The 24432-nt window shown below is 36.3% G+C and overlaps 1 protein-coding gene across 1 annotated transcript; it reads left to right on the plus strand.

The window, feature by feature from the left end:
* Positions 1-44: 44 nt before the first annotated feature.
* Positions 45-21659, plus strand: LOC139695089 (interleukin-1 receptor-associated kinase 4-like). Its single transcript, XM_071593716.1, has 10 exons — positions 45-370; positions 5270-5439; positions 8102-8194; positions 8331-8500; positions 9028-9218; positions 14368-14482; positions 17628-17783; positions 19838-20032; positions 20658-20720; positions 21014-21659. Exons 1-10 carry the CDS (start codon positions 216-218, stop codon positions 21224-21226), a joined length of 1521 nt encoding a protein of 506 aa, XP_071449817.1. The 5' UTR covers positions 45-215; the 3' UTR covers positions 21227-21659.
* The last annotated feature ends 2773 nt before the right edge of the window (positions 21660-24432 follow it).

The following is a 24432-nucleotide window of genomic DNA, read 5'->3' on the forward strand; positions in this document are numbered from 1 at the left end:
ATGTACAAACTCGGTCCTTGTGCGCCGTTGCCATATTTCCCAAAAATACTAGTAAATGGACATGAATGCTTTCATTTGTGTTTTGTGCTGTGATTGAACCTTCGCATGAATATTCTTCGCTGTTAATTTTCAGTTCAACTAAATATTTTGTGTAGGAAGTAACGGCCTCTTCAAAGCAGTGCATATGTAAAAGCTATTCATGTTTTGGTCTTAAAATGGATAGATCATTGGAGATACGAATGCTTCCACCTGTTGTTTTGTATCGGTTGGTGCAAATATTAGAACTTGGTCAAGCTTGGAAACAGTTAATGGCCATAATTCCAAAGAATGAGGAAACTAATTCACCTAAGTACAAAGTGGAGCATATACGGTAATTTCAAATAATGTTTAACAATTTGAATTGGGTTTAATTAAAGCTCTGAATCCAGTGTATGTACATATACTGACATTTTCAGTTTCATCATTGTAACGACGTCATATTACTCCACATCTGTTGTCAGTTAAGATTGAAAAGCCATTACATTGTGATATAGTAGTATTTGGCCGTTGGTCTTATCATCCTTCGCGCATAACTTTCGTTATTCACATTTTTGTCCATTTTTCGCAGTTTTTTCTCTTTGGGAAAATCGTCAGTTTCACATTTCTCTCGGGGATCAAAGAAATGATTGTACGAATCGAGATGGCCTTTGTTGTTAATTCACCAAAAAAACCCGCTTCTCATGCTAATGATGATCTAATTCTCAAATTTTCAGTCATCAGTATGAGATTTCACTAAGTTGAGCCTGAGAAACCTTTCATTTTACCAACAGTATTATGAATGATTTTTGTACCTGCGTGGTGCTGAACAATGACAGCAAGCGAAGTTGAAAGCCAGTAATGAAAAGGCCTACCATAAACAGGCTCAAGGTTTCAGATGTAATTGTGTGATTTATGAACATCGGTTGAAGTAACTTGGTTCATTTCAACTAGTATATTTTAAGGGATATGGTACCCGAGTGTATAGCATTTAGCTATTGACCATGGGTTTGATGCCCTGGATTGATGATTGGGAACACCCTCGGATTCATCAACACTAATTTTTGGGTATTAAATCTTCCTGGAAGACTAGTACAGGGGGAGGGTCTAGCCTCCCCAACCTAATCTGTGAAATTCACTCACTGTTGCCCTTCGTATCAGTTGAGCCCTATCATTTCCTACCAGACTAACCTTGGGGTTGATTACTGTTATTTTATTTTTGCCACCTGCTTTCAGTGTGACACTTGATAATAGAATTTTAATGTTGACTTCATGTTGTGAAAATATGAGTTACTAGCGGAAATAATAGCTGAAGTTATTTCAACCAAAGGCTCAAAAGAATTGAGGAACGACTAATTTACTGTTGTGGTAGTATTCTGTCATTCAGAGGGTGTTGCTAAATTGATGCTGAAATTGTTACAAATTGCCCTTATATCATTTCAAAATTAGTATATTTAAGCATTGCTTGACACTAAACTATTTGCTGGTCATCTGATCATGCTTCATATCTACTTATGTTTTCCTTCTTCCATGTAACCCTAATTTCCTACTCTACCCATTTTTGTTTAGAATACTTCCTAAATAAAACAACTACTGTAAATACTTGTATGTTTACTTAAACTTTCTAATTTATTGTGGACCACATAATTATGATTTAGCTTCATGCCTTCCTTCAAATCAGATGTGTTATATGCTCAAAAAACTTAAGTCCATAGTGTGGCTGGATAACTACCATCAAAATATCTATAAATTGAATAGTCCGACATTATCAGTTCCTCAGGATACTAAGAGAAAGAAAAACGTAGTGGTGGCAAGAAGGCACACAGTATGAGTCATACTGGTTTTAGGAGTAGAGGTAGTGGAGATTGTGGATAATTTGCCTACCTGGGGAGCATGATAATTTCAGATGGACATCTCAAGAAGGAACTAATTTACCACATTGACCAGGTCAAGACAACATTTCAATCGAGATCCTAACTCTTCATCTTTGGCAGCATCAGTATAAATAATAAATGCACAAGGACCCTTGTATGGAGTGTCCTTCTTTATGGTAGTAAGACTTGGACACTTAAAGGGAGAGAGAAGAGTGGAGGCTTTAAAAATTGCTAAGTGCTGGAAATACCACGTGTGGGCAGAACCACAAGCAAAGAGGTGCTTTTGAGTAGTTTAGAAAGATTGCCTGCTGAGCATATTGAAACAAAGAAGAAACACATGGATTGGTCATACATGAAGGGTTGGTTTGGGCCATAGTGGAGGTAAAGAACGGTAGGGGCAGACCTTGACTGAACTAGATACTACAGTTAACAAAGCAGCTGTAGTGCCAGTAGTTTGAAGAAGAGACCTTGACTGAAGAAGACCAATCGGCTCATGCCTGCTTTCATTCCTATCATCAGCTTTTCCCATGTCCTTCTTTCCATTTCCTTGGTATGCATTAATAAGTATTGACTTTATTGAACAATCCTGTATTACTTTCCTGCTGATGTACTCATCCTGATTCCTTGTTTGATGTTCACACTTGTGAAGTCAAAGTTGTCAGAACAGATCTAGAGTGAAAAGAGGGTGAATGGAGAGTATATAGTAAAAAATGGAGGTGGAAAATATGTTTAAGTAGCTGCAATAGTTTTTTTCAGTGCTCTGATATTGAAATTAAATTTAAAATACTTCGCCTTTCCACTAAAAAACTTTTATTACGACCTAGGTTTCGTTATGGTATAACATCATCAGGTAAAAATACAAGTCAAACACAGTATATATAGCTCTGGACTCAGAGTTATATATACTGTGTTTGACTTCAAAATTTGGACATGAGATGGTTGTTGTCAAGATAGTTGCCATGTTTGTTGACAATTAACAAAAAACAAGTGAAGTTCTCGGAGGCTGGTTTGCTGATGTTTCAGTGAAATCCACAAGGTCTAAGGAGTCATGTAACCACATTACTGAGGATATAACATTGATACACCACTGCATGCCTGGAACCAAGGAATGGGTTTTGAGCAGGGACTCTGCAGCAAAGAAGACAACTACAGTTCTTTCAACTGGGAAGTTTAATGACAACTTTTTATGGGAATTAGCAAGGAATAAGTTACACATTGACTATTTGTAAAATGGCCTAAATATTACAGGTTCATACTATGTGTTGTAAATGGACTGTTTGAAAAACAAGCTTTAAGCAACATTTCCATGAGTAGACCACAAAAAAATGCCTTTTTTCTGCCTCTGAGATCATACCAGTTACTTATTTGCAGTTGTGGCTGCAAAATTGATTGAGTTACAATGCCAACTTATTCCCCATCCCCCTATTTTCCTGATTTGGCTCTCTTGGATTACCTCCTGTTTCACAAGGTGAATAAGTAATTGGCGGGAAGGAGATTTCATTCAAAAAAAGGAGTTGATTGTGGAAACAAATGCCTTTTTGTAGAGTTGAAACTATTGTATTATTTGGATAGTATCAACAAACGGGAGCAGCATTGTCAATATATATAAAAGCCTATAAAAAACCATAAAAACAGTGATCAACCCGAGGGTTGGTTTGGTAGGTGATTGTAGAGTTCACCAAGGACTAAGCCCAACAGCGTGTGAAATTCACACATCAGGATAGGGGGGCTGGTTGCTTTCCCTGTGCCAGCTATGGTTTCCCAGGAAGACCTGGTACCTGAAAAATCACAAAGCTTGGGTGGAGCTGGAGGTGCCTAGAGTGCCTTGCCTGGGAATCAAACCCGGGCCCCTCAGGTCAGCAGTCCAATGCTCTACCCCTTGAACTACCGTGACCCTATGAAGCCTATATGGAGGCCATATTGTAAATTGAAAGTGATCTGTCTTTAAAAATTAAGTAGTTTTCATTTTTCGCTCAGAATTTCCAAACCACCCTTGTGTAGAAGCTTAAAAAAGTATGGAGGCAAAGTGCATGACTGGTTTTGACATCTATCATTGAAGATATGATTTAGTTGAATGAAGTTCTCCCTGGGCATTACAAAATTAAAATGAGGGATAAATGGGAGTTAAAAATTAGGAAGGGTTATGATTGTGAAGAAAAGATACTGTGCAAAGGGCACTACTTACTGGTAGAAGATGAAGTTGTCAGACCAATTTTAAAGATTAGGTTTTCAATTAAATGATCCTTCCTTCAGATGATGTTAAACTGGCACTGTAGTTTTTGGATGGGTTTTGGCCCCCGATGTAGTTTGATGAAGGCTGCATGTTAATAATAGTGGAAAAGACAATAAGTTTTGAATTTTGCTGGTGCATGGGTTAAACTAAAGGGAGGGATTTGATGAATGAGTTGATAGAAGTGAAATGAATGATAAGTGATTGGGAAAGAGAAGGTGAGTGGTGGAGGAAACTGAAAAGGTTTGCAGAATTAGAAATGACCAGGATCAGGCAAAGGGGTTTTTGTAACTCTTAAGATCAGGAAACAATCGTCAAAATCAGAAAACTAGTTTGATGTATTAAACAGTGATATCATCGCATGGATCTAGAGAATTAAATTTGCTGATGGAATACCATTGAAATAATTTGCCATAAACCCAGGCAGTTTGGCTGCTGAACTTGCAGCAGTCAGCATGTGATTGTTGGTTTCTTCTATTTATTGCTTTACTGACTAAATTTCATTGCCCCTGTAATATTAAAACCCAACAGGTATTACATTTGACCACTCCAGTGCTGACTGAAATTACTGCAGGTGGTAGTGGGTAGTGTGGCTACATTTAAAACAACTTGTATAGGGTGATTTTTAGTCAGACAGAACTTATATATAATTGTAATAGCATTTAAACTGACTTAAAAAGAGACCGCCCACCGGCCTGTATTAGTTGGCTGGATAAGAAAACTTTGTTATCGGGATACATTGGGTCGTAGGTTTGCCCCTAGCCAAATAATACATGACCTGAAGTATCACTATTTGCATCTTTTTGTTTGATTTTCAGGATATGTTTGCACGTGTTTAATTCTTTAATCTGTTACTAATGCCATGCATACTGCTAAACCTGTTTTTCTATATATCTCTAGATTTTAAATTTAATGGCATCATATGCATTAATTTTTTGGCATATATATTTACTCTGAAATAAAATGCCAATGGTTGTATGCAATCTTACATGTATGCACTTAATCCTATAATCAGTGGCATATTAGCATAAAGGAGATGCTGTAGTTATGTTCATTCTCTTGCAATCATTTATGGTTATTATTTAATGTGGTATGTTAAGTATATAGCCCATGTGGTTACACAATATTTTTCACTATTTATAAACATTAGAATGGTGGAATGTGCAAGTGAAAAGCATCACCGGCCATGCTCTGAAATTCTTTTGGACGAATGGGGATGCAGTGGTCGCAAACGCCCTACTCTTTCTCTGCTTCTGGATCTCTTGGTAAATGCAAGTCTTTTCAGAGCAGCAGACTACATTGCAGTAGACTTACTAAAAGGTAAGCATTGGTCTAATAGATATACATAAATAGATATAGATATTTTAAAATGATAATGGAATTCAGCATGGATTTAGGAAAACCTGCTCAATCGAGACTCAATTAGGACTAATTGCAATGACTTATTTTTATCAGGCGAGAGTGGTAGGCAAGTAGAGGCCACTTTTTTAGGATTTTCAAGGGGCATTTGAAAAGGCTCCCCTTGGTAAACTTACTCATAAATTGAAGTACGCTGGTATAATTAGGAGTGCAATAAATTTTTTTAAAGATTTTCTGTCCGAGTGGGGACAGAGGGTAGTCCTGGAGAGCACTAGTTCCGACAGCATACGAGTGACCTTGGATGTACCTCAGGGTTCCGTTTCTTGATTTTTGTTAACTATTTGAATTGTGAAGGGAAGAGTAAGATTATGATGTTCACGGAGGACGCCGTAATGTATGGGGAGATATCTGGGGCTGAGGATCATTTAATACTAGCAAAAGATCTAGATTGCATTTAGAAATGGTGCACAAAATGGGAATTGTCATTAAGCCATAACAAATTTGTTCTGTGGTAAATTTCTTTAAAAAATTAATGGGATTTGTTTACAAACTACCCGGAGTTGACGTAGAAGTAGTTATGGTAAAATACCTAGGTGTTACTATGACTAACAACATAACTTTGGGCACTCACATACCATGATTATATGCACCCGCAGGCAAGGAAATAGAAAACTGGGATTTATTAGATGCAGTGTTGTAGTAGTATTAGTATTTAGGGGAGTCAACTGGCAGCTAAGGTCATTTGTGCCATTAGGGATGGATAGGAAAGGAAGGGTGGACAGAAACCCGGCATCAGCATTAACCTACTCTTAATGAAAGGTGCCAAGGGGTCTGCAGCTGAACGTTCCGTCTGACGGACCAGTGTACTCACTCAAAGTGCCCTCCACAAAGCTCCTCAAATAGGGATCGAGTTACCAGTGAAAAATATTTGTCGCCGCCGGGATTCGAACCTGGGCACTCTGGTTGGGAAGCCAGTACGAAAAGCCACAGCACCATCTCAATCCCCACGCATTGTTGGCGGTAGTGACTGTAAGGACAAGAAATGTTGTTACCAAGCTCTTGTAAGGCCTCATGTAGAATGCGTATGTAGTGTATGGCATCTGACTGGAAAAGGCCTCATTCAAGAAATTGTGAAGGTTCAACACAGGGCAGCCTGTTTCGTTAGAAACTGTTGCTATAAAACGAGAAGCTTCACAGAAATTTTTTTCATGACGTTTTATCGGGTCTGCATGAAGAAGCTTGAAAAGAACAAAGAAAGGCAGACTGCATTGTACCGAGCACTACATTCATTAGGTAAATGGCAGTTCTATGCAGCCATGTGGGAAGGAATTTGACAACAAAACACATGAGATTAGTGGAAGTATATGAATTTTGGTAAAACTAATTTTTCCCTAGATGTTGTGGGTGGTAAGTGGGATTTTTGCTATCTCTAACCCTACACTTGCTATCCTGTATTGTCCATGGAAAGAAGTCCTTGGGTCTGCTAGTTTTGGCATTGATTTTCAGAATTTTATATTCATGATCTAAGTGACCAGTATATGTTGGAGTGTGAATTATTTGTGAGATCTCAGCGCTGAAATATATGGATCTGAATTTATTTAGTAGGTTTAACCTAGCATTGAATAGATTTTCTTCTAATGATTCCCAACCCAACTCTAGAAGCATTTCAGTGAAGTAGGATCTGGTACTTTCCCGGTGTATTTGCTCCATGAAGTTTTCTCGGGTCTTCCACCAGGTCAGGAGTTCCATGTTGACCGATGTTTCGATACCTGCCTTGTGCATCGTCCTCAGGGTAGATGCTTTCTGATGTCATGATCGCAAAGGCGCAAAGGACCTTAGCTGTCGATCGCCTCCCATAAAACTGCTATGTGAAATTCACACGTCGGGGTAAGGGGGACAGTTCCTTTACCTATACTGCTCATGGTTTCCCAGGAAGATCTGGTGCCAAAAAAAATCAAATAAAGCCTGTGTCTATAATATACCATGTATTAAAATATGTATTGTTCTTCATTTCTAGAATTTGAAAGGATAATAGGATGCTTGGTTAGTTAAAATAACTAGCATCATTTATTGACTGATGAAAAACATTATGCTAGGAATTATTTAAAACTGTTGAACCTGATTGGTTTCAGATAGTGCTCATAGTATTTTAAGTTATTTGCAAGAGACAAATATTTGTGTGTCAGGTACTTGAATGATAGTTTACTAAAGTCTAGTGTATGGTCATCTGGATTGATGGCATATTGATGGTCACCTGGTGGTATACTTCCTATTGAGTGAAATGAACTTATGGTCATATAGTCATCTCATTTTGCTGCTTATTTATTTTTTTGCCAGCTAGGATTGAAGCCATACTTTCAGTACAGAGGGTCTTTTGCACTTGTTATTCCACTTACCCAATCACATAAGACTTTCTTGTTAAATATTCACTTTTCTTTACAAATACTATTGATAAAATTCATGCAATGTTGGTATGAGTTAAAACATAAGTGGATAGCTATAACATTTGTGAGAGAGAGATAATACATTGGTAATACATTTCAGAGTACTGATAAAATTTTTTGAAAGGAGATGCAATATAAATATTGATTAATGTATTCTAATTTTTACGTTTGATCATTAGAGCCTCCTCCTAATAGACCAAGTGAGGGACCTGCTGCCTTGGTAGATGTTTCAGATGATGCTCTGGAAAAGCTCTTGCCCAAAAGGCCAGAAGGTAAGAGGGTAGAATGGTTGATGTGGATTATCATAATTTTGGTTCTTTTACAGAGTTTGAAGCATGAACAATAAAAGCAAGCTTCATTATTCTCTCAAAAAGATATCTCATTAGTTTGTTTTTAAATTCATTTTAGATGGAATGTCAGCACCTAAAACCAGTGGTGGTTCAAAAGTACCACTTCATATTAACATAGATGCATGCCAGTTATCAACTCAGCTGCCACATTTTGCATACATCGAGTTACAAGAAGCCACCTTAGGGTTTTCAGAAGAACCTTATATTAAAATCAAAGGAGAGTATGGGGTAAATAGGAGACTATTGAAGTATTACTGTGCTAATTTTATGTACATAGGGTTCAAATTTTTAAGATATCATATTACATATGATATGCTGTACTGTTTTTTGTTACTGTAATCCTGAAGAGTCGTTTTCATCTTGTTGTAATTTAATATGCAGAATTTATTACTGAATTAAGTAATAATACAAGCTATAATACAAAAGCATCACAAGAAGTTCAGGTGTTAATGTGTATGTACTTGTGTACAGAACTTACAGAAGTTTACTTTCCTTATGGTTTGAAAGTCCCCCAAATGAAAATATATGTGAGTACTTATCAGTCATAAAAAATAATGTCTATGGCTTTCCTTTGCCAACTGGTAAAACTTAAGGTGAATGATCAAATTTTTCTGCAGCCTCTGTGCAAATGCATGATAGATCAGTTTTGCAAGTTTTACTATTTTGTTTTTCTTTCAATTAACATCTGGAGGATGAATGAACCTTTGTTTTCAATTATACATAATGTTTCTTGATGATATATCATCATTTTTTAGGCTCATGATGATTCCATGTATACTGGTCGCAAAATCGGAACAGGAGCATTTGGTAGTGTTTATTTGGGCCATCTACATATACATGATGATAGACAGACAGACAATAAGATGATGGTAGCCATTAAGAAACTTAACCAAGATGCAATTAATCTAGAAATGCAGTTCCGCAATGAAGTGGAAATGTTATCAAGGTTTGTCCTGACATTTATAGTATTTTCTTTCTGTTTTAACCTTTATTTTAAGGGTATACATGAATAAATATTGGATGGCCAGTGAGCTAGATAACTCAAAAAACTTCTTCATTTTACAATTCAGACTCATAAGCATTTCAAAAGATTTTATCTAACTGAGTAATATGTTAATGACTATTATATATATGAATTATTGGGCATGCCAACTGTGAAATCTGTTTTCATATAGTTCCAATTTTTAATTCATATAATTTAAATTTCTATATTTAAAGCTTTCCTAAAGTTATGGCATATTACATAAAAAAGGAGCTTCTACTGCAAATTTTTATTTCTTCTTTACCCATATACTTATTGCAAATAAACGTGCTTCAATGTTTAGATTCATATCTTTAAATTCAGAATGAATAACTTAGAATTTTATTTTCTTACAACGGCACTTTCATTTTTGGAAGTTAAAAACAAACCTCGTCGTAGATGTGATATATATTGCACTTTTCTCGTATTCCAAAAAACCTCTTCATTGCTAGCAGTGAAAAATGCATAGCAATATGAGTTTGGTTTGTAGGAAAATCTTCTAAAAATTTCGAGTTTTATTTCTAATAATTTATATAATGCATGGAAAATTTCTGTCCTGTTAATGCTCTAGTATGTATGTATGTAAAAGATTTAAAATGCATATATTTATCTTCTCTCTGCATGCATTAAATAGTGTAGGTATTATCCAGATGTCAAGTTCATAAGCATAGGCTTATGTGTTTGTGATATTTTGGACTGGTAAAATAGAAATAGTATTGCTTTATGCTTTTTCCTGGAACAGTTTATGAGTAAAAATTCATATGCATATGTTTGCAAAATGCCAAATGCCACCCAAATACATATTTGAATGGTAGATACATAAGTATCCAAAAATATTATTGAAATTTATTTATGCTAACATGAATTATTTATTTGACAATTAACTCAAAAACAGCCAACTTGGTCTTTACAGTGGATTATTAACAAAGTGATTAATGAGTAAGAGAAAATAAATAATTACAAGGATAAAACAATGCCTCACAAGGATAGAATGTGGTTAAATATAATTTAAATTATGGGAAACATGATTTCGTAAATATGGAATTACTCAACACTTGTGTTAGAACATGAAGTAGGTTAGTCCAAACATGGGTTATAAGTTACAGGGTAATGATTCGAGGGGTGGATGATTAGAGGAGTGGAAGTCTGTGGATTGAGCATGAGAAAGGTGATGGAGAAGATAAGATATCAATTTCAGAAGAAAGCGAATGGAGGGAATTGGAGGTGTGCAGGAAGTGGTATATAGGAGATCTCTTGCTCACAGGTAAGCGGCTCTGGGGAGGTGAAATAATAGCTGGTGTCTTGTTTTGCGAGATGGGACATGAAGATAGAAAGAGTAAAGGAGTTTGTGAGACCTGTAGCAGCCATTTATAAGCCCATGGAGAAATTTTAAATTGCCTTGTTTGCATCTCCGTTGGAGGGAAGTAATTCCAAGTTTGGAGAGCAGTTCGCATTTGGTGAGATTTCAAAGAGATGGTATGCGAAGCCATGCTATACTATTAAAGAAATTGAGAGGTCTGTCTAAAATTTTAATGTTGGTGGGATAAGCTGTAGACCAAATGGGGGACAGTAATCCAGTATGGTAGGAATGCAACCAGAAAATGTTGCCTTGAGAGCTAAAGGATTGTCAATTTTGGTGAACCTGTAAAGGAGACCAAGATGAGACATGGCTTCGGAGGAGACGTTTTTGATATGTGAGGGAAAAGTAAGCCGGTAATCAAATACTACTCCTAGATCATTATGAGAGGAAACATTCGGGATAGAGTGGCAGGAGAGGGAATAGGAGGATATAACAGGATTGGTATGTAGGGTAAACTTGAAGATTTTTGGATTTGTAGGGCTTAATGTTGAGCTTTCACACACAGTACCATTTGGTAATGGAAGTAAGGGCATCTTGGTGGGCAGTGCACTCAGAGTGGTTTTCGACTCTCATGAAAATTTTGCAGTCATCAGAGTAAAGAAGAATGCCGCAGTTGCGGGTGAGAACAGGGACAGTAATGTCATCAACATAAAGAGCAAATAGAAGAATTAACTGTACAGGTACCGAAATTATCAATACAGGAACATTTTCCATCCTAATTTTAGAGCTGGTGTAAATTTGCATCCATAAGCTAATGTCCAAGACAAACCCATGCCATTTATTTAGTCTCACATTTTTGGTGATTTGAATCTTTACAATCAATGATGAAGATTTGTCTAAAAGAGTGAGCAAGCCTAGACCCTCAGGAAATTCTATAATCGTCATTTATTTAACCAAGTCATTCATACTAATTAGAGTGTGCCATTATAAAATGTATGAAGTCTTATCAATTTCACTAAATTGTTGAATAACTCCTGATGAGAATCAAATTTTTTTTATTATGCCTGTCATATCACTCGGGCTGAGCTTATTAGTCGTGTTCCATATTCTGTTAATTGTTAATGAACCATAACAAATGAATCACTTTCACTCAACTTTCAATGGAATGAAAATAATTTTTATGGTTTCATCAGTTAATATGCTAAAAAAAGGAAATTTTCATCTATATACTATATATAAAGGAGAGTGTTTGTTTGTATGTATGTAATTTGTTTCCTTTTTTGCTGTCATAGAAACAGCATTTTTCCAACTATGCCAGCAGGATACTTTTGCAAGAACACTATTGTATTCAGAATTGCCGAGATATTATACGTGGAATACATCAAGGAAAGTCTTTTGTAGAAGAAAAATGGGCAACTTTGATCCTGAGAATAATATTTATTCATGTGACGCATTGGGCCGAGTCTACACAGTCCATCCTAACAACGCCGAATGTTATTTTTTAAGAATGCTTCTACATACCATTAGAGGACCTCGCTCATTTGCAGAATTAAGAACGGTAAACGGAGAAATATGTGAGACATTCAGAGAAGCTTGCCAGAATTTAGGGTTGCTAGAAGGAGATCAACAATGGGATGACTCATTGCGAGAGGCCAGTTTGATTTCTCTTCCAGGACAAATCCGAATTTTGTTTGCCATCATAATAACCTCCTGTAATCCATCTAACCCAAAAACATTATGGGAAATATATAAAGAATCAATGAGTGAGGATATACTGGCTAAAGTTCGAAGTGAAAATCCTGCATTGGATATTACGTTTAACTCCGACATTTTTAATAAAACTTTGATTATTTTGGAGGAAAAGTGTATCACCATGGTTAACAAGACCTTAGTGGAACTCGGTCTTTTTGTACCTGTACAAGATCAACAGGGTGTATTTTATCCAGATTATATACGTGAAACTAGCTACAATGTCTTAGACTTAGAAGCATACATCGCGGATAAAAAGCCACTTCTTAATGAAGATCAGAAATTCGCGTACGAAACAATAATGGATCAAGTAGATAAACAAGAAGGAGGTATCATTTTTCTTGACGCTGCTGGTGGCACGGGAAAAACATTTTTAATTAATTTAGTTCTCGCTGAAATCAGGGTTCATGGAGAAATTGCTCTAACCGTTGCATCTTCAGGTATTGCAGCGACATTAATGGAAGGAGGAAGAACAGCCCACTCTGCCCTTAAGTTGCCACTTAATATTTCCCGACAAGAAAATCCCACATGTCATATAAATAAAACAAGCGGCCAGGCACAAGTTCTTATAGAATGTAAATTGATAGTATGCGATGAGTGTACGATGGCTCATAAAAAATCTCTTGAGGCCCTCAACGCAACACTTCAAGATCTTAGAGGAAACTGCAGTTTAATGTGAGGAGCTCTGGTACTCCTGTGTGGAGACTTCCGTCAAACCTTGCCTGTCATTCCAAAATCGACTCCAGCCGATGAAATTTATGCCTGTTTAAAACATTCTGTTCTATGGAATCATGCCCAAGAAATTAGCCTTAAACAAAACATGCGAATCCTCTTAAGAGATGGGAATGCTCAAAATTTTGCAAATAAACTTTTGGAGATTGGAGAAGATAGATTAGTTATTGAAGCATCTGGTATGATAAAATTGTCATCAGATTTATGTGTATCGGTGAAAACTGTCCGCGATATGATACAAGCAGTCTATCCCAACGTTAATCAAAATTATAAAAAATTGGAATGGTTGCGAGAAAGAGCCATTCTTGCTCCTAAGAACGACGATGTTAATGAAATTAACAAGGAGATACTAGCCATGCTGCCAGGAGACGTGATTGAATATAAATCGGTTGATACCGTAGTGGATGCTGACGAAGCCGTCAATTATCCAACGGAATTCCTAAATTCACTTGATCCAGCTGGATTGCCACAACATCGCCTTGTACTTAAAATAGGATCTCCAATCATTTTATTGCGAAATTTAGATCCACCAAAACTCTGCAACGGGGCACGATTGTGTGTGACAAAATTAATGAAAAATATAATCCAGGCAGTCATTTTAACTGGAAAAGGAAAAGGTGAAATAATTTTTATTCTAAGGATACCTCTAATCCCAACTGATCTTCCCTTCAACTTTAAAAGATTACAGTTTCCAGTCCGGGTAGCTTTTTCAATTACCATTAATAAATCACAGGGACAGTCTTTAAAGTTTTGTGGTGTTGATCTAAGATCGCCATGTTTTAGCCACGGGCAACTTTATGTTGCTTGCTCCAGAGTAGGTTCGCCTAAAAATTTATATATTCTTTCTCCAGGATATGAAACAAAAAATGTAGTTTATAAACAGGTGTTATATAAAAAAGATTCTTAAATTTGTATGAAGTAGTGTATTATTGTACTTTATAATTTGTTGTTTTTATTTATGTAGTATATTTATATTACTATTTCTCCCTAACCCGTGCAAAGCCGGGTATTCAGCTAGTTAAACTTTAAAGTACACTAATTTGTAAGTAACATTAATTTTTCAATTTTCAGGGAAAATAACTATTAATTCAAGAAATAGTAAACAAATTGAAAAATGGTCAACTAATACGAGACTTATGGAAAGTGACCAGCTATTTAAAAAATATTTTTTTCATATTGTTTAAAATCTTTTTAAATGTAAAATTTTGTAAATTTTCCAAAAACCTACAATTTCTGATACTCATGTAAATGATATTTAAACCTGATAGGCCTAAAATTTAACTTCTTATCTAGGTTTAGGCATCCAAACCTACTGCCTTTGCTTGGCTACTCCTGTGATGGCCCTTCATATTGTCTTGTGTACGAGTACATGAGTAATGGATCATTGCTGGAGAAATTGGCGTGCAAGGTTTGTGATTTTTTTATGCATCATAATGTAATAATTGCTAAATTATCTTAATAATATCTTGCAAATTGAATTAATTTTCCATTTTTTTCTTGCAAAATGCAAATTAAAGATTTGTATAAAGAGTATTATATGTTGATAATGTAAAATACTTATTTTTTTCCAATTTTGTGTACCTTTTACGAAGCAGGAGCTTCAGGTGATTAACTATATGGAAAATATTTTGTCTCATGGTAAGAAAACACTTTTACAGTGCGGTGGCTATTGTACTGGCTTCCCACTCAGAGGGCCAGGGTTCGAATCCCGGCGTCATCGAATATTTTTCAGTGGTATCTCGATCCTTACTAGAGGTGCTGTATGGAGGGCACATTGAGTGAGTGCGCCATCCGTTGGATGGGATGTTAAACTGCGGACTCCTTGGTGCCTTTCATTAAGAGTAGGCTAATGCCGATGCTGGGTTTCTCTCCACCCTTCATCCTTTCCTGCCCATCCCTAATGGTGCAAATGGCCTTAGCTGACAGTAGCCCCCCATAAATACTAGTACTTCTACACTTTTACAGCTCAAAAAAAGTTACCTTTTCTAATGGTGCCAAAGATAATTACATTGCCTTAAGAACAATGATGTCCGTTCATTTCAAGAGTACCGTTCATTTCAGCCTAGCGTGGCCCAGGTGGGTAGGGCTAGAGCCACAATCTTGTTGTCTAAACATCCCTACACTCAGTACACATCCTGCTGTGGTAATGGGCAGACTGTGGTTCTTCTATTTTGCTCACTGCAAATTGTTAAAATGTGCGCTGCTATAGAATATCCTGCAATTTGTGAAGTGCAATCTGTGATTAGGTTTTTACTGTCAAAAAAACCGCAAGCCAATTGAAGTTCATAGGCAACTTTGTGAATTGTATGGAGATGGAATAATAAGTGAAGGCAGAGTGAGGCAATTGAGTTTTAAAAATGGCTGCACTAATATTCACAATGAGGACTGCAGTGGTCAGTCTAGCCTTGTGATAGGCAGCAGATGACTTTAGAGACAGAATTGAAGAGTTTGTGTATCATTATGATAAATGCCTCAATTTGAATGGCAACTATGTAAAAAAATAGTTTGAGAATGTGCCTTTCAAATGTATATAATAAAACTTGAAGTCTTGTCACTAGGTTCATACTTTATTTCAAAACGTAAGTTGCTTTCTGGACAGCACTAGTGAATAAAGCATGTACCCATTTTTTTAACATTCCATGTTAATGAGTTGATATGCACAGTTAAAGTTCACATATGTACTTGGCCAAGGTCATTTGCCTATTTTTTTAGGCACACTGAACTTTGCCAAACATGAAAATTGTTGAAGAACCTTGCATAAAATTCATTTTATTTTCTAAGCACTTGGGCGTCAATTAGGTGTAATCGTTGGTGAGTAAGAGAAGAGAGATAGGGGCAAATTTTGAAGACTATATTACTATAGTAGAATTATCCAACTTCAAATGTCTGTTAAATATTTATCTGCCGTGGCTTCAGGTGAGATATTTGAGAACTTGAAGCAAATTTTCTCAAGAAAAATATAGGGCCATTGTCTTAATTGTGTGCTTTATTTAACCTCCGTTTGTCCATAAAGGATTTAACTGCATCAGTGAATGTGTGAATTGGTGTGAAAACAGTATGTCTTGTAGGAGATATTGTGATAAAAAGTCCATTCTTTCTGGTAATTCCATAAGGCATTCTTTTAATTATCAAAATTAAGATTGTCATAAATCATTTCACTGTCCAAACCTAACTATCAAAAAAGTTTACCATCTAAAATGGAGTGTAGTTAGGAGTAGTGGGATGGGATTGCTGAATAGCATATGAATACCTCAGGAAGAACACTAAGTCTTGCCAATTTTCACAGAAATTTATCATTCAATTACACACTGTCACGCTAAAAATTAATCTTAATTGTTAGTGTTCTGGCATTTAGGTAGATTATCCCATGGTAGTCTATATTTCCCTATACCTTGCCACTTTCCTCATTCTTCCATACTATAATATCTCTTCATTCTTCCATATTATTCCTTATATAAAAAATTATATCAGTGATAATTATGGGAACTTTTATTTCACTTTGTTTTTCCCAACTCCAATATTGATTGAAGTTTTTTTTCAGAGTTGAACGTAAACAAGCTCTTTTTATTCAAGAGCTTGTGAAACTGTACAGCAAGAATTATGTGCATTGCCATTGATAAAAGTCTAAGGTGTGGCTGCACTGGTTACAAACCCAATGATCTCATGCTGGATTTATTGGTCCAACCCCAGGAAATCAAATGCATGTAAACAGATAGGGGTAACTAGTATGCACCCAGGCCAGACTTAACTTTATTTTTCTTACCTCTTATCTCGTGAGAAGGAACTCAAAGGATTTACTTTGTGATGGGCTTTGTTGAAATAAAGTCGCTGTTATATTCAGTATTTTTTAACATTTGAAAGAGTTTTAAGTTGCTTTTAAATTATGCAAATTCTAATTCTCTATGTTTTAGATTCATTATAAAATGAATAAAAAATTAATGAAGAAGCTTTTTGGTCTTGCCAAAAGCGTAGAACTTCAACATTTTTAACTTGATTATCCTTTGGTCCAGGGGCATTCAATCTTAATGTGCAACTTTTTTTATGGGATAGCTGATTTGATATAATTGGGTCTAAAAACCAGAAGAGTTTCTTGATTGATAGTATAATAGCCTTTTCAAATTGTTTTACATTTTTATTTTGTTGAATTTGTGTAACTTTAACCTCAAGAGGCTCCTCTATATCTCTATTCATCATGAAGGCTAAAATTACATGCTAAAAATTGGTTTACATTTTGAATAACTATTTAATATTGCGTAGTGACCTTGCTAGTTATATTTCCGAAACAAATCCTGAATAAACCACTGCTATCTCTATCCCCTGTCTTTCATATTTACTTTGTTTGTATTTGAATGTGTAACAGGAGGAGTGTGCGATTATATGAAAAAAGAGATGATGATATATATTGTGTAAAACTATTTCTATATAATAAATTGTGCATTCCTCTTGCTGTAGAGTTAAATATTTGGCAGTGCAAAGGAGTATGAAACAGATTTTAGAAGAACAATAGTTTCTCAGAAGATTAAGCTGCTAAAAAATACTTCTTTCATCCATAGGATGATGCAGCGGTTCTCACTTGGTTGCAGAGATTAGTTTTGGCATTAGGCATTGCCAAAGGGATAGTCTACCTTCACACTGCCTTACCTCAGCCCTTAGTGCATCGAGATATAAAAAGTGCCAATATTCTATTAGATGGTGAATTAGTACCAAAGGTAAGATATGGGTATTTGTTTTCAATTTGATTTACAAATGACTGTATGAAAAGGCTAAATTATTTTCATAAGAATCTAAAATTTTAACACCAACGGAGTTGTTTTAAGGTTCAGTCCAAGAAACTTGTTGATATTTTTATTAAATGTTTTAATGAATAAAAAAAATTATTTCTAGCAAGTATCTATGCTGATTTTAATCTTTATTTTTGATCATGCATTAACTTTTTTAAACTTCATCTAGGCTTGAACAATCCGAATATGTTTTAGCATATAATGTATGAAATCCGTGTTAATAGTAGGTACCTTTCCCTCAGTAGGGAGTAGTAGGGAGGTAGATTCCCTCAGTGGTGACCCTGGACTCGTGACTGCATAAACAAATGACTGATTAAAAGAAGAAGACCCTTAAAATACCCAAACAAGACTATAAGTTAGAATAAAATATTTATCTTGCTAGATTTTCATAATGAGAAGAGCAAATAATGATTGACTAAATTTAAAACAATTCAATCCTCTTTATCTTTACTTTCCAGTTGATATGTATGTATAATACATATGAATCTCTCTATGGAGAAACAGAAGGTTAATAAAAGGGATTCTACTGTATCAATTAAAAAAATTAAAACTATGTTTCCTTTCTGTGATATAAATGTTTAAAATCATGAACAATTTCAACACTGTAATTGCATCATACATAGTTTACTTTGGGATGATCCCATAAAAATCATAGTAAAGTTAATAGAGGGACATAGTGCTATAGTTGCAAAGGAAAATACTATACTACTGTACCCTAAGTTCATAAGTAAATTAAAATTGGTCCTACAAAAACTTGCTGTAAAAGTAAAGTAATCTTTGAATGGCATAACAAGAGAACCATTATACTATAACATCATCATTCTCACTTGATGGCTTCACTGAGACTTAGAACTTTTCCTTTCATGATTGCTTACTGCAACGTTGCATATTTCTGTTCTGATAGTCACAGTATTTTGAGTTTCCCTATCCTTGTTTCCTCAAATACTCCACCTGAGTCCAACCATCTCCCTTTCTCACCCCCAGCATGATAAGCAATATCCTCTTTACATCCAAGCAAGTCTTCATTGGCACAATTGCTAACCAATGAAATATCTTAATGTATGTCATATGGGTGGATCGAGATGGTGAAGTGGCTATCGTACTGGCTTCCCACCCAGAGGGCGCGGGTTCACATCCCAGCGGTGTTGAATATTTTTCATAGGTATCTCGATCCCTACTTGAGGTGCTTTGTGGAGGGCACTTCGAGTGAGTACGCCGTCCGTTGGATGGGACGTTAAACCGCGGACCCCTTGGCGCCTGTTGCTAAGAGCAGGCTAATGCCGATGCCGGGTTTCTCTCCACCCTTCATCCTTTCCTATCCATCCCCTATGGTGCAAATGACCTCAGCTGTCGGTCGCCTCCTATAAATACTACTACTACTACGTCATATGGGTATGCTAATGAAGCCCAATGTGCATCCATCAGCTGATGTAAAGATGTTAAACAAGTTGTGAATAATTTAGAGCAAAATGTTTTGGGATTGACAAGCTAAGTTTAAATTTCAGGGCTTTGCATTCTTTTATGCAAGCTCCCTTCAGTTATTCATTACTGTTGTATCAGCATGATTTAATTTGTACTTGGTGTTTAAAGCACAATGGAAATAGGCATTTATAGTATGGAGATTTCTCAAAGGCCACATTCAGCAGAAAATGACGATTATCAAGTAACTATTATTTTTTGCAGAATGCAGCCAAAAAAGCACAATGGGAACCTATTGATAAGTAAATGAATCATTTATGTGCCTTGTGAGGAACATTACAATCACTACATAAAATATTCATAATCATTTTACTGTGATTTATGAATCAGTTTTTCCGTTGAATGTCTTAAAAATCTTTTGCCTGTGATGGAGTTTATATGAAGCACATGATAAATGCACAATTTGAAACTTCATGGTTAACTTCTGTCAGTAATTTCTTCCGTTGATTGCTGAAGTTTTGTGGGTACATTAAACATTCGTGTGGTTTCTTTCATATTTTCAGCTGGGAGACTTTGGACTGGTTCGCCTAGGTGGCTCATCCAAGCACACAGGAACTCCATCATTCATTAGATCAGCTCAGCACGGTCAAAGCTCGGCATTGCTAACCACAACAGTACTTGGAACTTCTGCATACATGGCTCCTGAGGCATTTCGTGGTGATGTGTCTGTGAAATTGGATACTTTCAGCTTTGGAGTGGTGAGGGCCTTGATGCCTGTTTATTCCGTCAACTCAAATTCGCTGTAGATTGCTTATAATTGATTAAGCTGCAGGTGTATTCCTGGTAAATGTGGCATACACTGGAATTAGATATCCCGGCTGGGAGTTTGTTTGTGAAATCAAAGTTGATGCTTAAATTTTTACATTATCACTTAGTTGTTTCTTAATGTGAAAGACTCATGATTAACCAGTTTTGATTTAACCAAAATTAGTAGACTGCTATTTGCCATGGAAATTAAGAATATGTATAGACAGTTTTAATATAAAGGCAAAGTCTAAAAATGTTTAGGATTTTTATCAATATAGTGGTGGTTTCCTTGATGTAGAGTAATCTGCCCAATCCCAGGGGTACGCAAAAACTTATCTAATTAACTTACCAAAATTCCCTTTGCAAGCCCTGGGAAACTAATAATGAAGTTCGCCTTCATTGTTACAATTGGATGGTCAGAATATTTAAAAGAAAGGCTTCACCAAAGGGCATCCTGAGTGGTTATCACGAGACTTCATTGTCTAGCATTTTGTGGGCTTACATAACTGTTTGATTAATCGTTTTTGTTTATCCACCAGAAGATAAAGTTTATATTGTTCCTTTATTATTTTAAAGGTTCTCCTGGAATTATTAACCAGTCTTCCTCCGTATGATGGAAATCGCGAGGGTTGTGATTTGGTAATTGTTTCTCTTTCTTTCTTTTATTGTGTTACAAATGTAATCTATGATAGAAATAATTAACATATGTATTTAGTGAGTTATGTATCATCATTATGATCAAATTGCAGTAAGCTTATTGACTTAATGTGGCTAATGCCTTCACAAGGACTTAACAAAAGTCTTTCTTTTCAAATAATCAACATCAGTGCGAGGTTCCTATTTTTAAGCTATGAATTGTGTTATAGAACTTCAGTCCTTCCTTCCAGTAACATCTACAGTGTAATTATTTTCTCATTTCCTTTTCATTACAGGTCACCCATATTGATGAAATATGTATCGAAGGAAAAATTAGTCCATTGCTCGATTCAAGAGCTGGCACTTGGGGTCTAGATGAGTCAGCAGGTCAAAATCTATTTGAAATGGCCTTGAACTGTCTTGAAGAAAAACGAAAGAGGCCCAAAATGGTTGACGTTCTTTCGTCAATAGAGATTATTGTATCAGAAAATAGTGAAGTTGAAAGGTGACTAATTTAGATAAGTTGTGGACAGAAAAATATGTCAAGAGTATCTAAATTTTAACATCAAAAGTGTGCCTTATACCAAAACATATTTCGTGTGTGACTTTATGCATCAGGATGTGTGTGAGCAAGTGGGTAAGTGCTTGGCTGCCGGCTTGAGGGTCCCAGATTTAACTTCAGGAGAATCCACCGAACGCAAGCTAAATCCAAGTTGTGTAATTTTTTTAAATTTTTTAGGAGAACATTTTGAGACACCAAGAAGGAGGAACTCTGACCCTGAATGTGTGGATCTCACATGATGTGGGACTGAAGAGGCCCTGAGTGAACTCTCTACCTTTATCTGTTAAATCAGCATTCAGATTGAAAACTGTGATTTATTGAATGCATCAAATGAATTTATTAATGACTTTGTGTCACCATGGTGACATATAGACCATGAGTCTAAGATACTTTTTTAATTTTTACATATTTTTATAAATTAAAAAGGAATTTGAAGATAAGTATTTCTTTTTATTGATTATGGGGATTGGGTTGGTGAAGTGGCTAATTTACTGGGCCCCACCCAGAGGGCATGGGTTCGAATCCTAGAGGTGGCGGATCTTTTGCAGTGGTATCCCTTACTTGAGGTGCTTCGTGGACCCCTTGATTTCTTTTGTTAATGCTGATACCAGGTTTCTCTCCACCTTTCCCCATTCCTATCCATCCCCAATGGCAAATATGACCTCAGCTGTCGGTCGTCTCCCCCTAAAGCTACTACTACTTCTATTGATTGACTACATCCACTATAATTAATATCTCAAGGAAAAAAGTACCATTTTCATAAAGACCCTATTTTGTCAGGTTACCTAACAAAGGTCTTTGAATTTGATGCTATCTGATGAATAATAACATGTTAATCTATAAAATGATGACAGAAAGTTTCTCATTAGTAGAAATACATATAAATAGGCTTTATGCCCAAATAATACCCTAGGCCATTTCTAATCAACTGAACAATTTAGTGAATCCAACATCTCTGACTATGAGTCATCTGGTTTTCAAAAAATGATTGCAATTAAATGAGGGTGAATAATAAGTTCCACAAATGTTTGTGTTCCCCAGCTTTTGTAGAAAAGATAATTGGGTTATTCTCCATTGCAAATTGGGATGTTAGAAGTTGAGATATTGAAACTATGTATCTATAAGAATAACAAAACAGGCTTTTGTCCGAAAATGTATCAATATGTCACTATATCCCTGGGTGTAATGCAGGGAGTTGAGCAACATCAACAGGAATCAACTGGCTTACAAACTTGATGAGCACACATCACCAAAAATGTGAAATTTCTGATTCAATTCCCAGAAAAATAAGCATAGGTCCCACTCTTCCACCCATATTTTTATATAAATCCATGGATATCTTAATTCCAAGTCACTATCTCACCATTCTGTCTCAATGCGTTCAGGGTGTTGAAATGGGCCATTGAGAAATATACAAGGTCCGTACAATGAGTATTGGGACTGGTTCCAAAAATCTAAATTCATTGCAGTTATCATTACAATTACTTAATAATCTTCAAAATACTTTCCTCTTGCATCAATACACCTGTAGTTGGGCACATCTGCCCCTCGTCAAAAGCCCACTGGAAGTATGTTTCCGGAATACTGTTGAGAGCCTTTGTTGTCACCGCTTGAACCGTCTCGATGGAGTTGAACGATATCCTTTGAGCTCCTTTTGAGCTGTCCTTTGAGGTAATAACGTTGTCGAGAAAATCTTCATCTTCCTGGACGCAGTCCAAAATTTCTTGCAAAATTTCCTCCGATGACAGTTTTTATTCCTCGCTCAAGACTTTTGGCACAAGCTTGGCACACACTTTCCTCATCGCAAGATCCTCTGTTACAATGAAGTGAACGTTTCCAACTGAGAGGCCGGTGTCCTCACTGATAAGGGCGATGGTTAAACGCCTGTCAGAGTCCAAAATGTTTTTCACTTTGGCCACTTGAGCATTGGTTCGAGCGGTCATCGGGTGTCCGACGCAGTGCTCGTCTTCAACGAGCTCCCGGCCTTTCTAAAACATTTTGTGCCAATCAAAAACACTTAAGCTTAAGGTATTATCCCCATAAGCCTGTTTAATGAGTTCAAGGTATTCTGACGTGGATTTCCTGAGTTTAACACAAAACTTCACAGCGTAGCATTGCTCGATGGTGCACTCCATGTGAGCACGATGACACCACAAACAATCACACATCACAAAAATCTATCTCCTGTCTCAATACATGCCTGGACGCAACTGAATTAAAATATGCCTGATTGGTGTGGGACCCCTCCACCGAGCTGACCGGCTGAACCCACATCCACCGCTCTGTTGAGGCTAAAGCGAACCAGTCAAGATACTTATTGTACCTGTATGTGTTATATAGTTATGAAAATATTAGTTCTTTCAGGAGCTGAATGAAGATTTTATCATATCTGGCAACGACCGTTCATACTGGCCAAAGGTTTCCTTTTAGTAACAACGTATTGCACGCAAGTAATTTGTTATTGGTGAGGCAGCTGCTGAAAAATGATTTGAAAAATCCAATCATGTTTACAGTTTCATCCACTCCATATTCTGATTTATGAATGAAACGTATTGGTAGAGGGTTACCTTACAATGCACCTAATTGGGATCGAGATCTCATGTAATGTTTGTAAGATACCTACATACGTTGAATAAATTATGGGTGCCATGAGTGTGTGAGAAACAGAGCTAACAGTTAAATGGCCACTCAACTGAAGCATGGAAACTTGGCTATTCAAAGCTAGAAGATGATTTTCCAAGGGATGAGAGGTAGGATACCGCTACAGAGCGCATAAACTCCTTTTCTAGAGGTAACATATGAGGTGCGTTCAATTTGTAAGCTATATTTAAGTTTTTCATCAGGACTGGGATTAGATCGAAAGATGTAGTTGAGGTAAAATACAAAGGCCCTGTTTTTGAATGTGAATTAGTGGCTGAATTGTACAGTGCACAGCTGTTGCTAGAGTGAGAAGTATTTTCAATACTTCAAATGGCATCGTGGTGCACAAGAACACAATATTATCATGTTTCTTCACCTGGTTTCCCACCCATTGGAATTCATTGTTATTTGAGGGAGGCAAGGGTGTAATTGATGTAAAAAACATGTTTGTGAGTGCAACAGAAGGTGGCCAGACAATGTGTGAATGCAAACCTGAAATATATCTATTTTTCA

Source organism: Hetaerina americana, unplaced genomic scaffold (assembly GCF_022747635.1).
Source record: "Hetaerina americana unplaced genomic scaffold, ioHetAmer1.1.p SCAF_6, whole genome shotgun sequence".
Lineage (NCBI taxonomy): Eukaryota > Metazoa > Arthropoda > Insecta > Odonata > Calopterygidae > Hetaerina > Hetaerina americana.

Excerpts from the sequence above, each read along its gene's own strand:
- LOC139695089 (XM_071593716.1), top strand. The coding sequence starts at position 216 with ATGGATAGATCATTGGAGATACGAATGCTTCCACCTGTTGTTTTGTAT. Across the intron at positions 371-5,269 it reads TACAAAGTGGAGCATATACG|AATGGTGGAATGTGCAAGTG; the intron begins GTAATTTCAAAT and ends TATAAACATTAG. Across the intron at positions 20,033-20,657 it reads ATACTTTCAGCTTTGGAGTG|GTTCTCCTGGAATTATTAAC; the intron begins GTGAGGGCCTTG and ends ATTATTTTAAAG.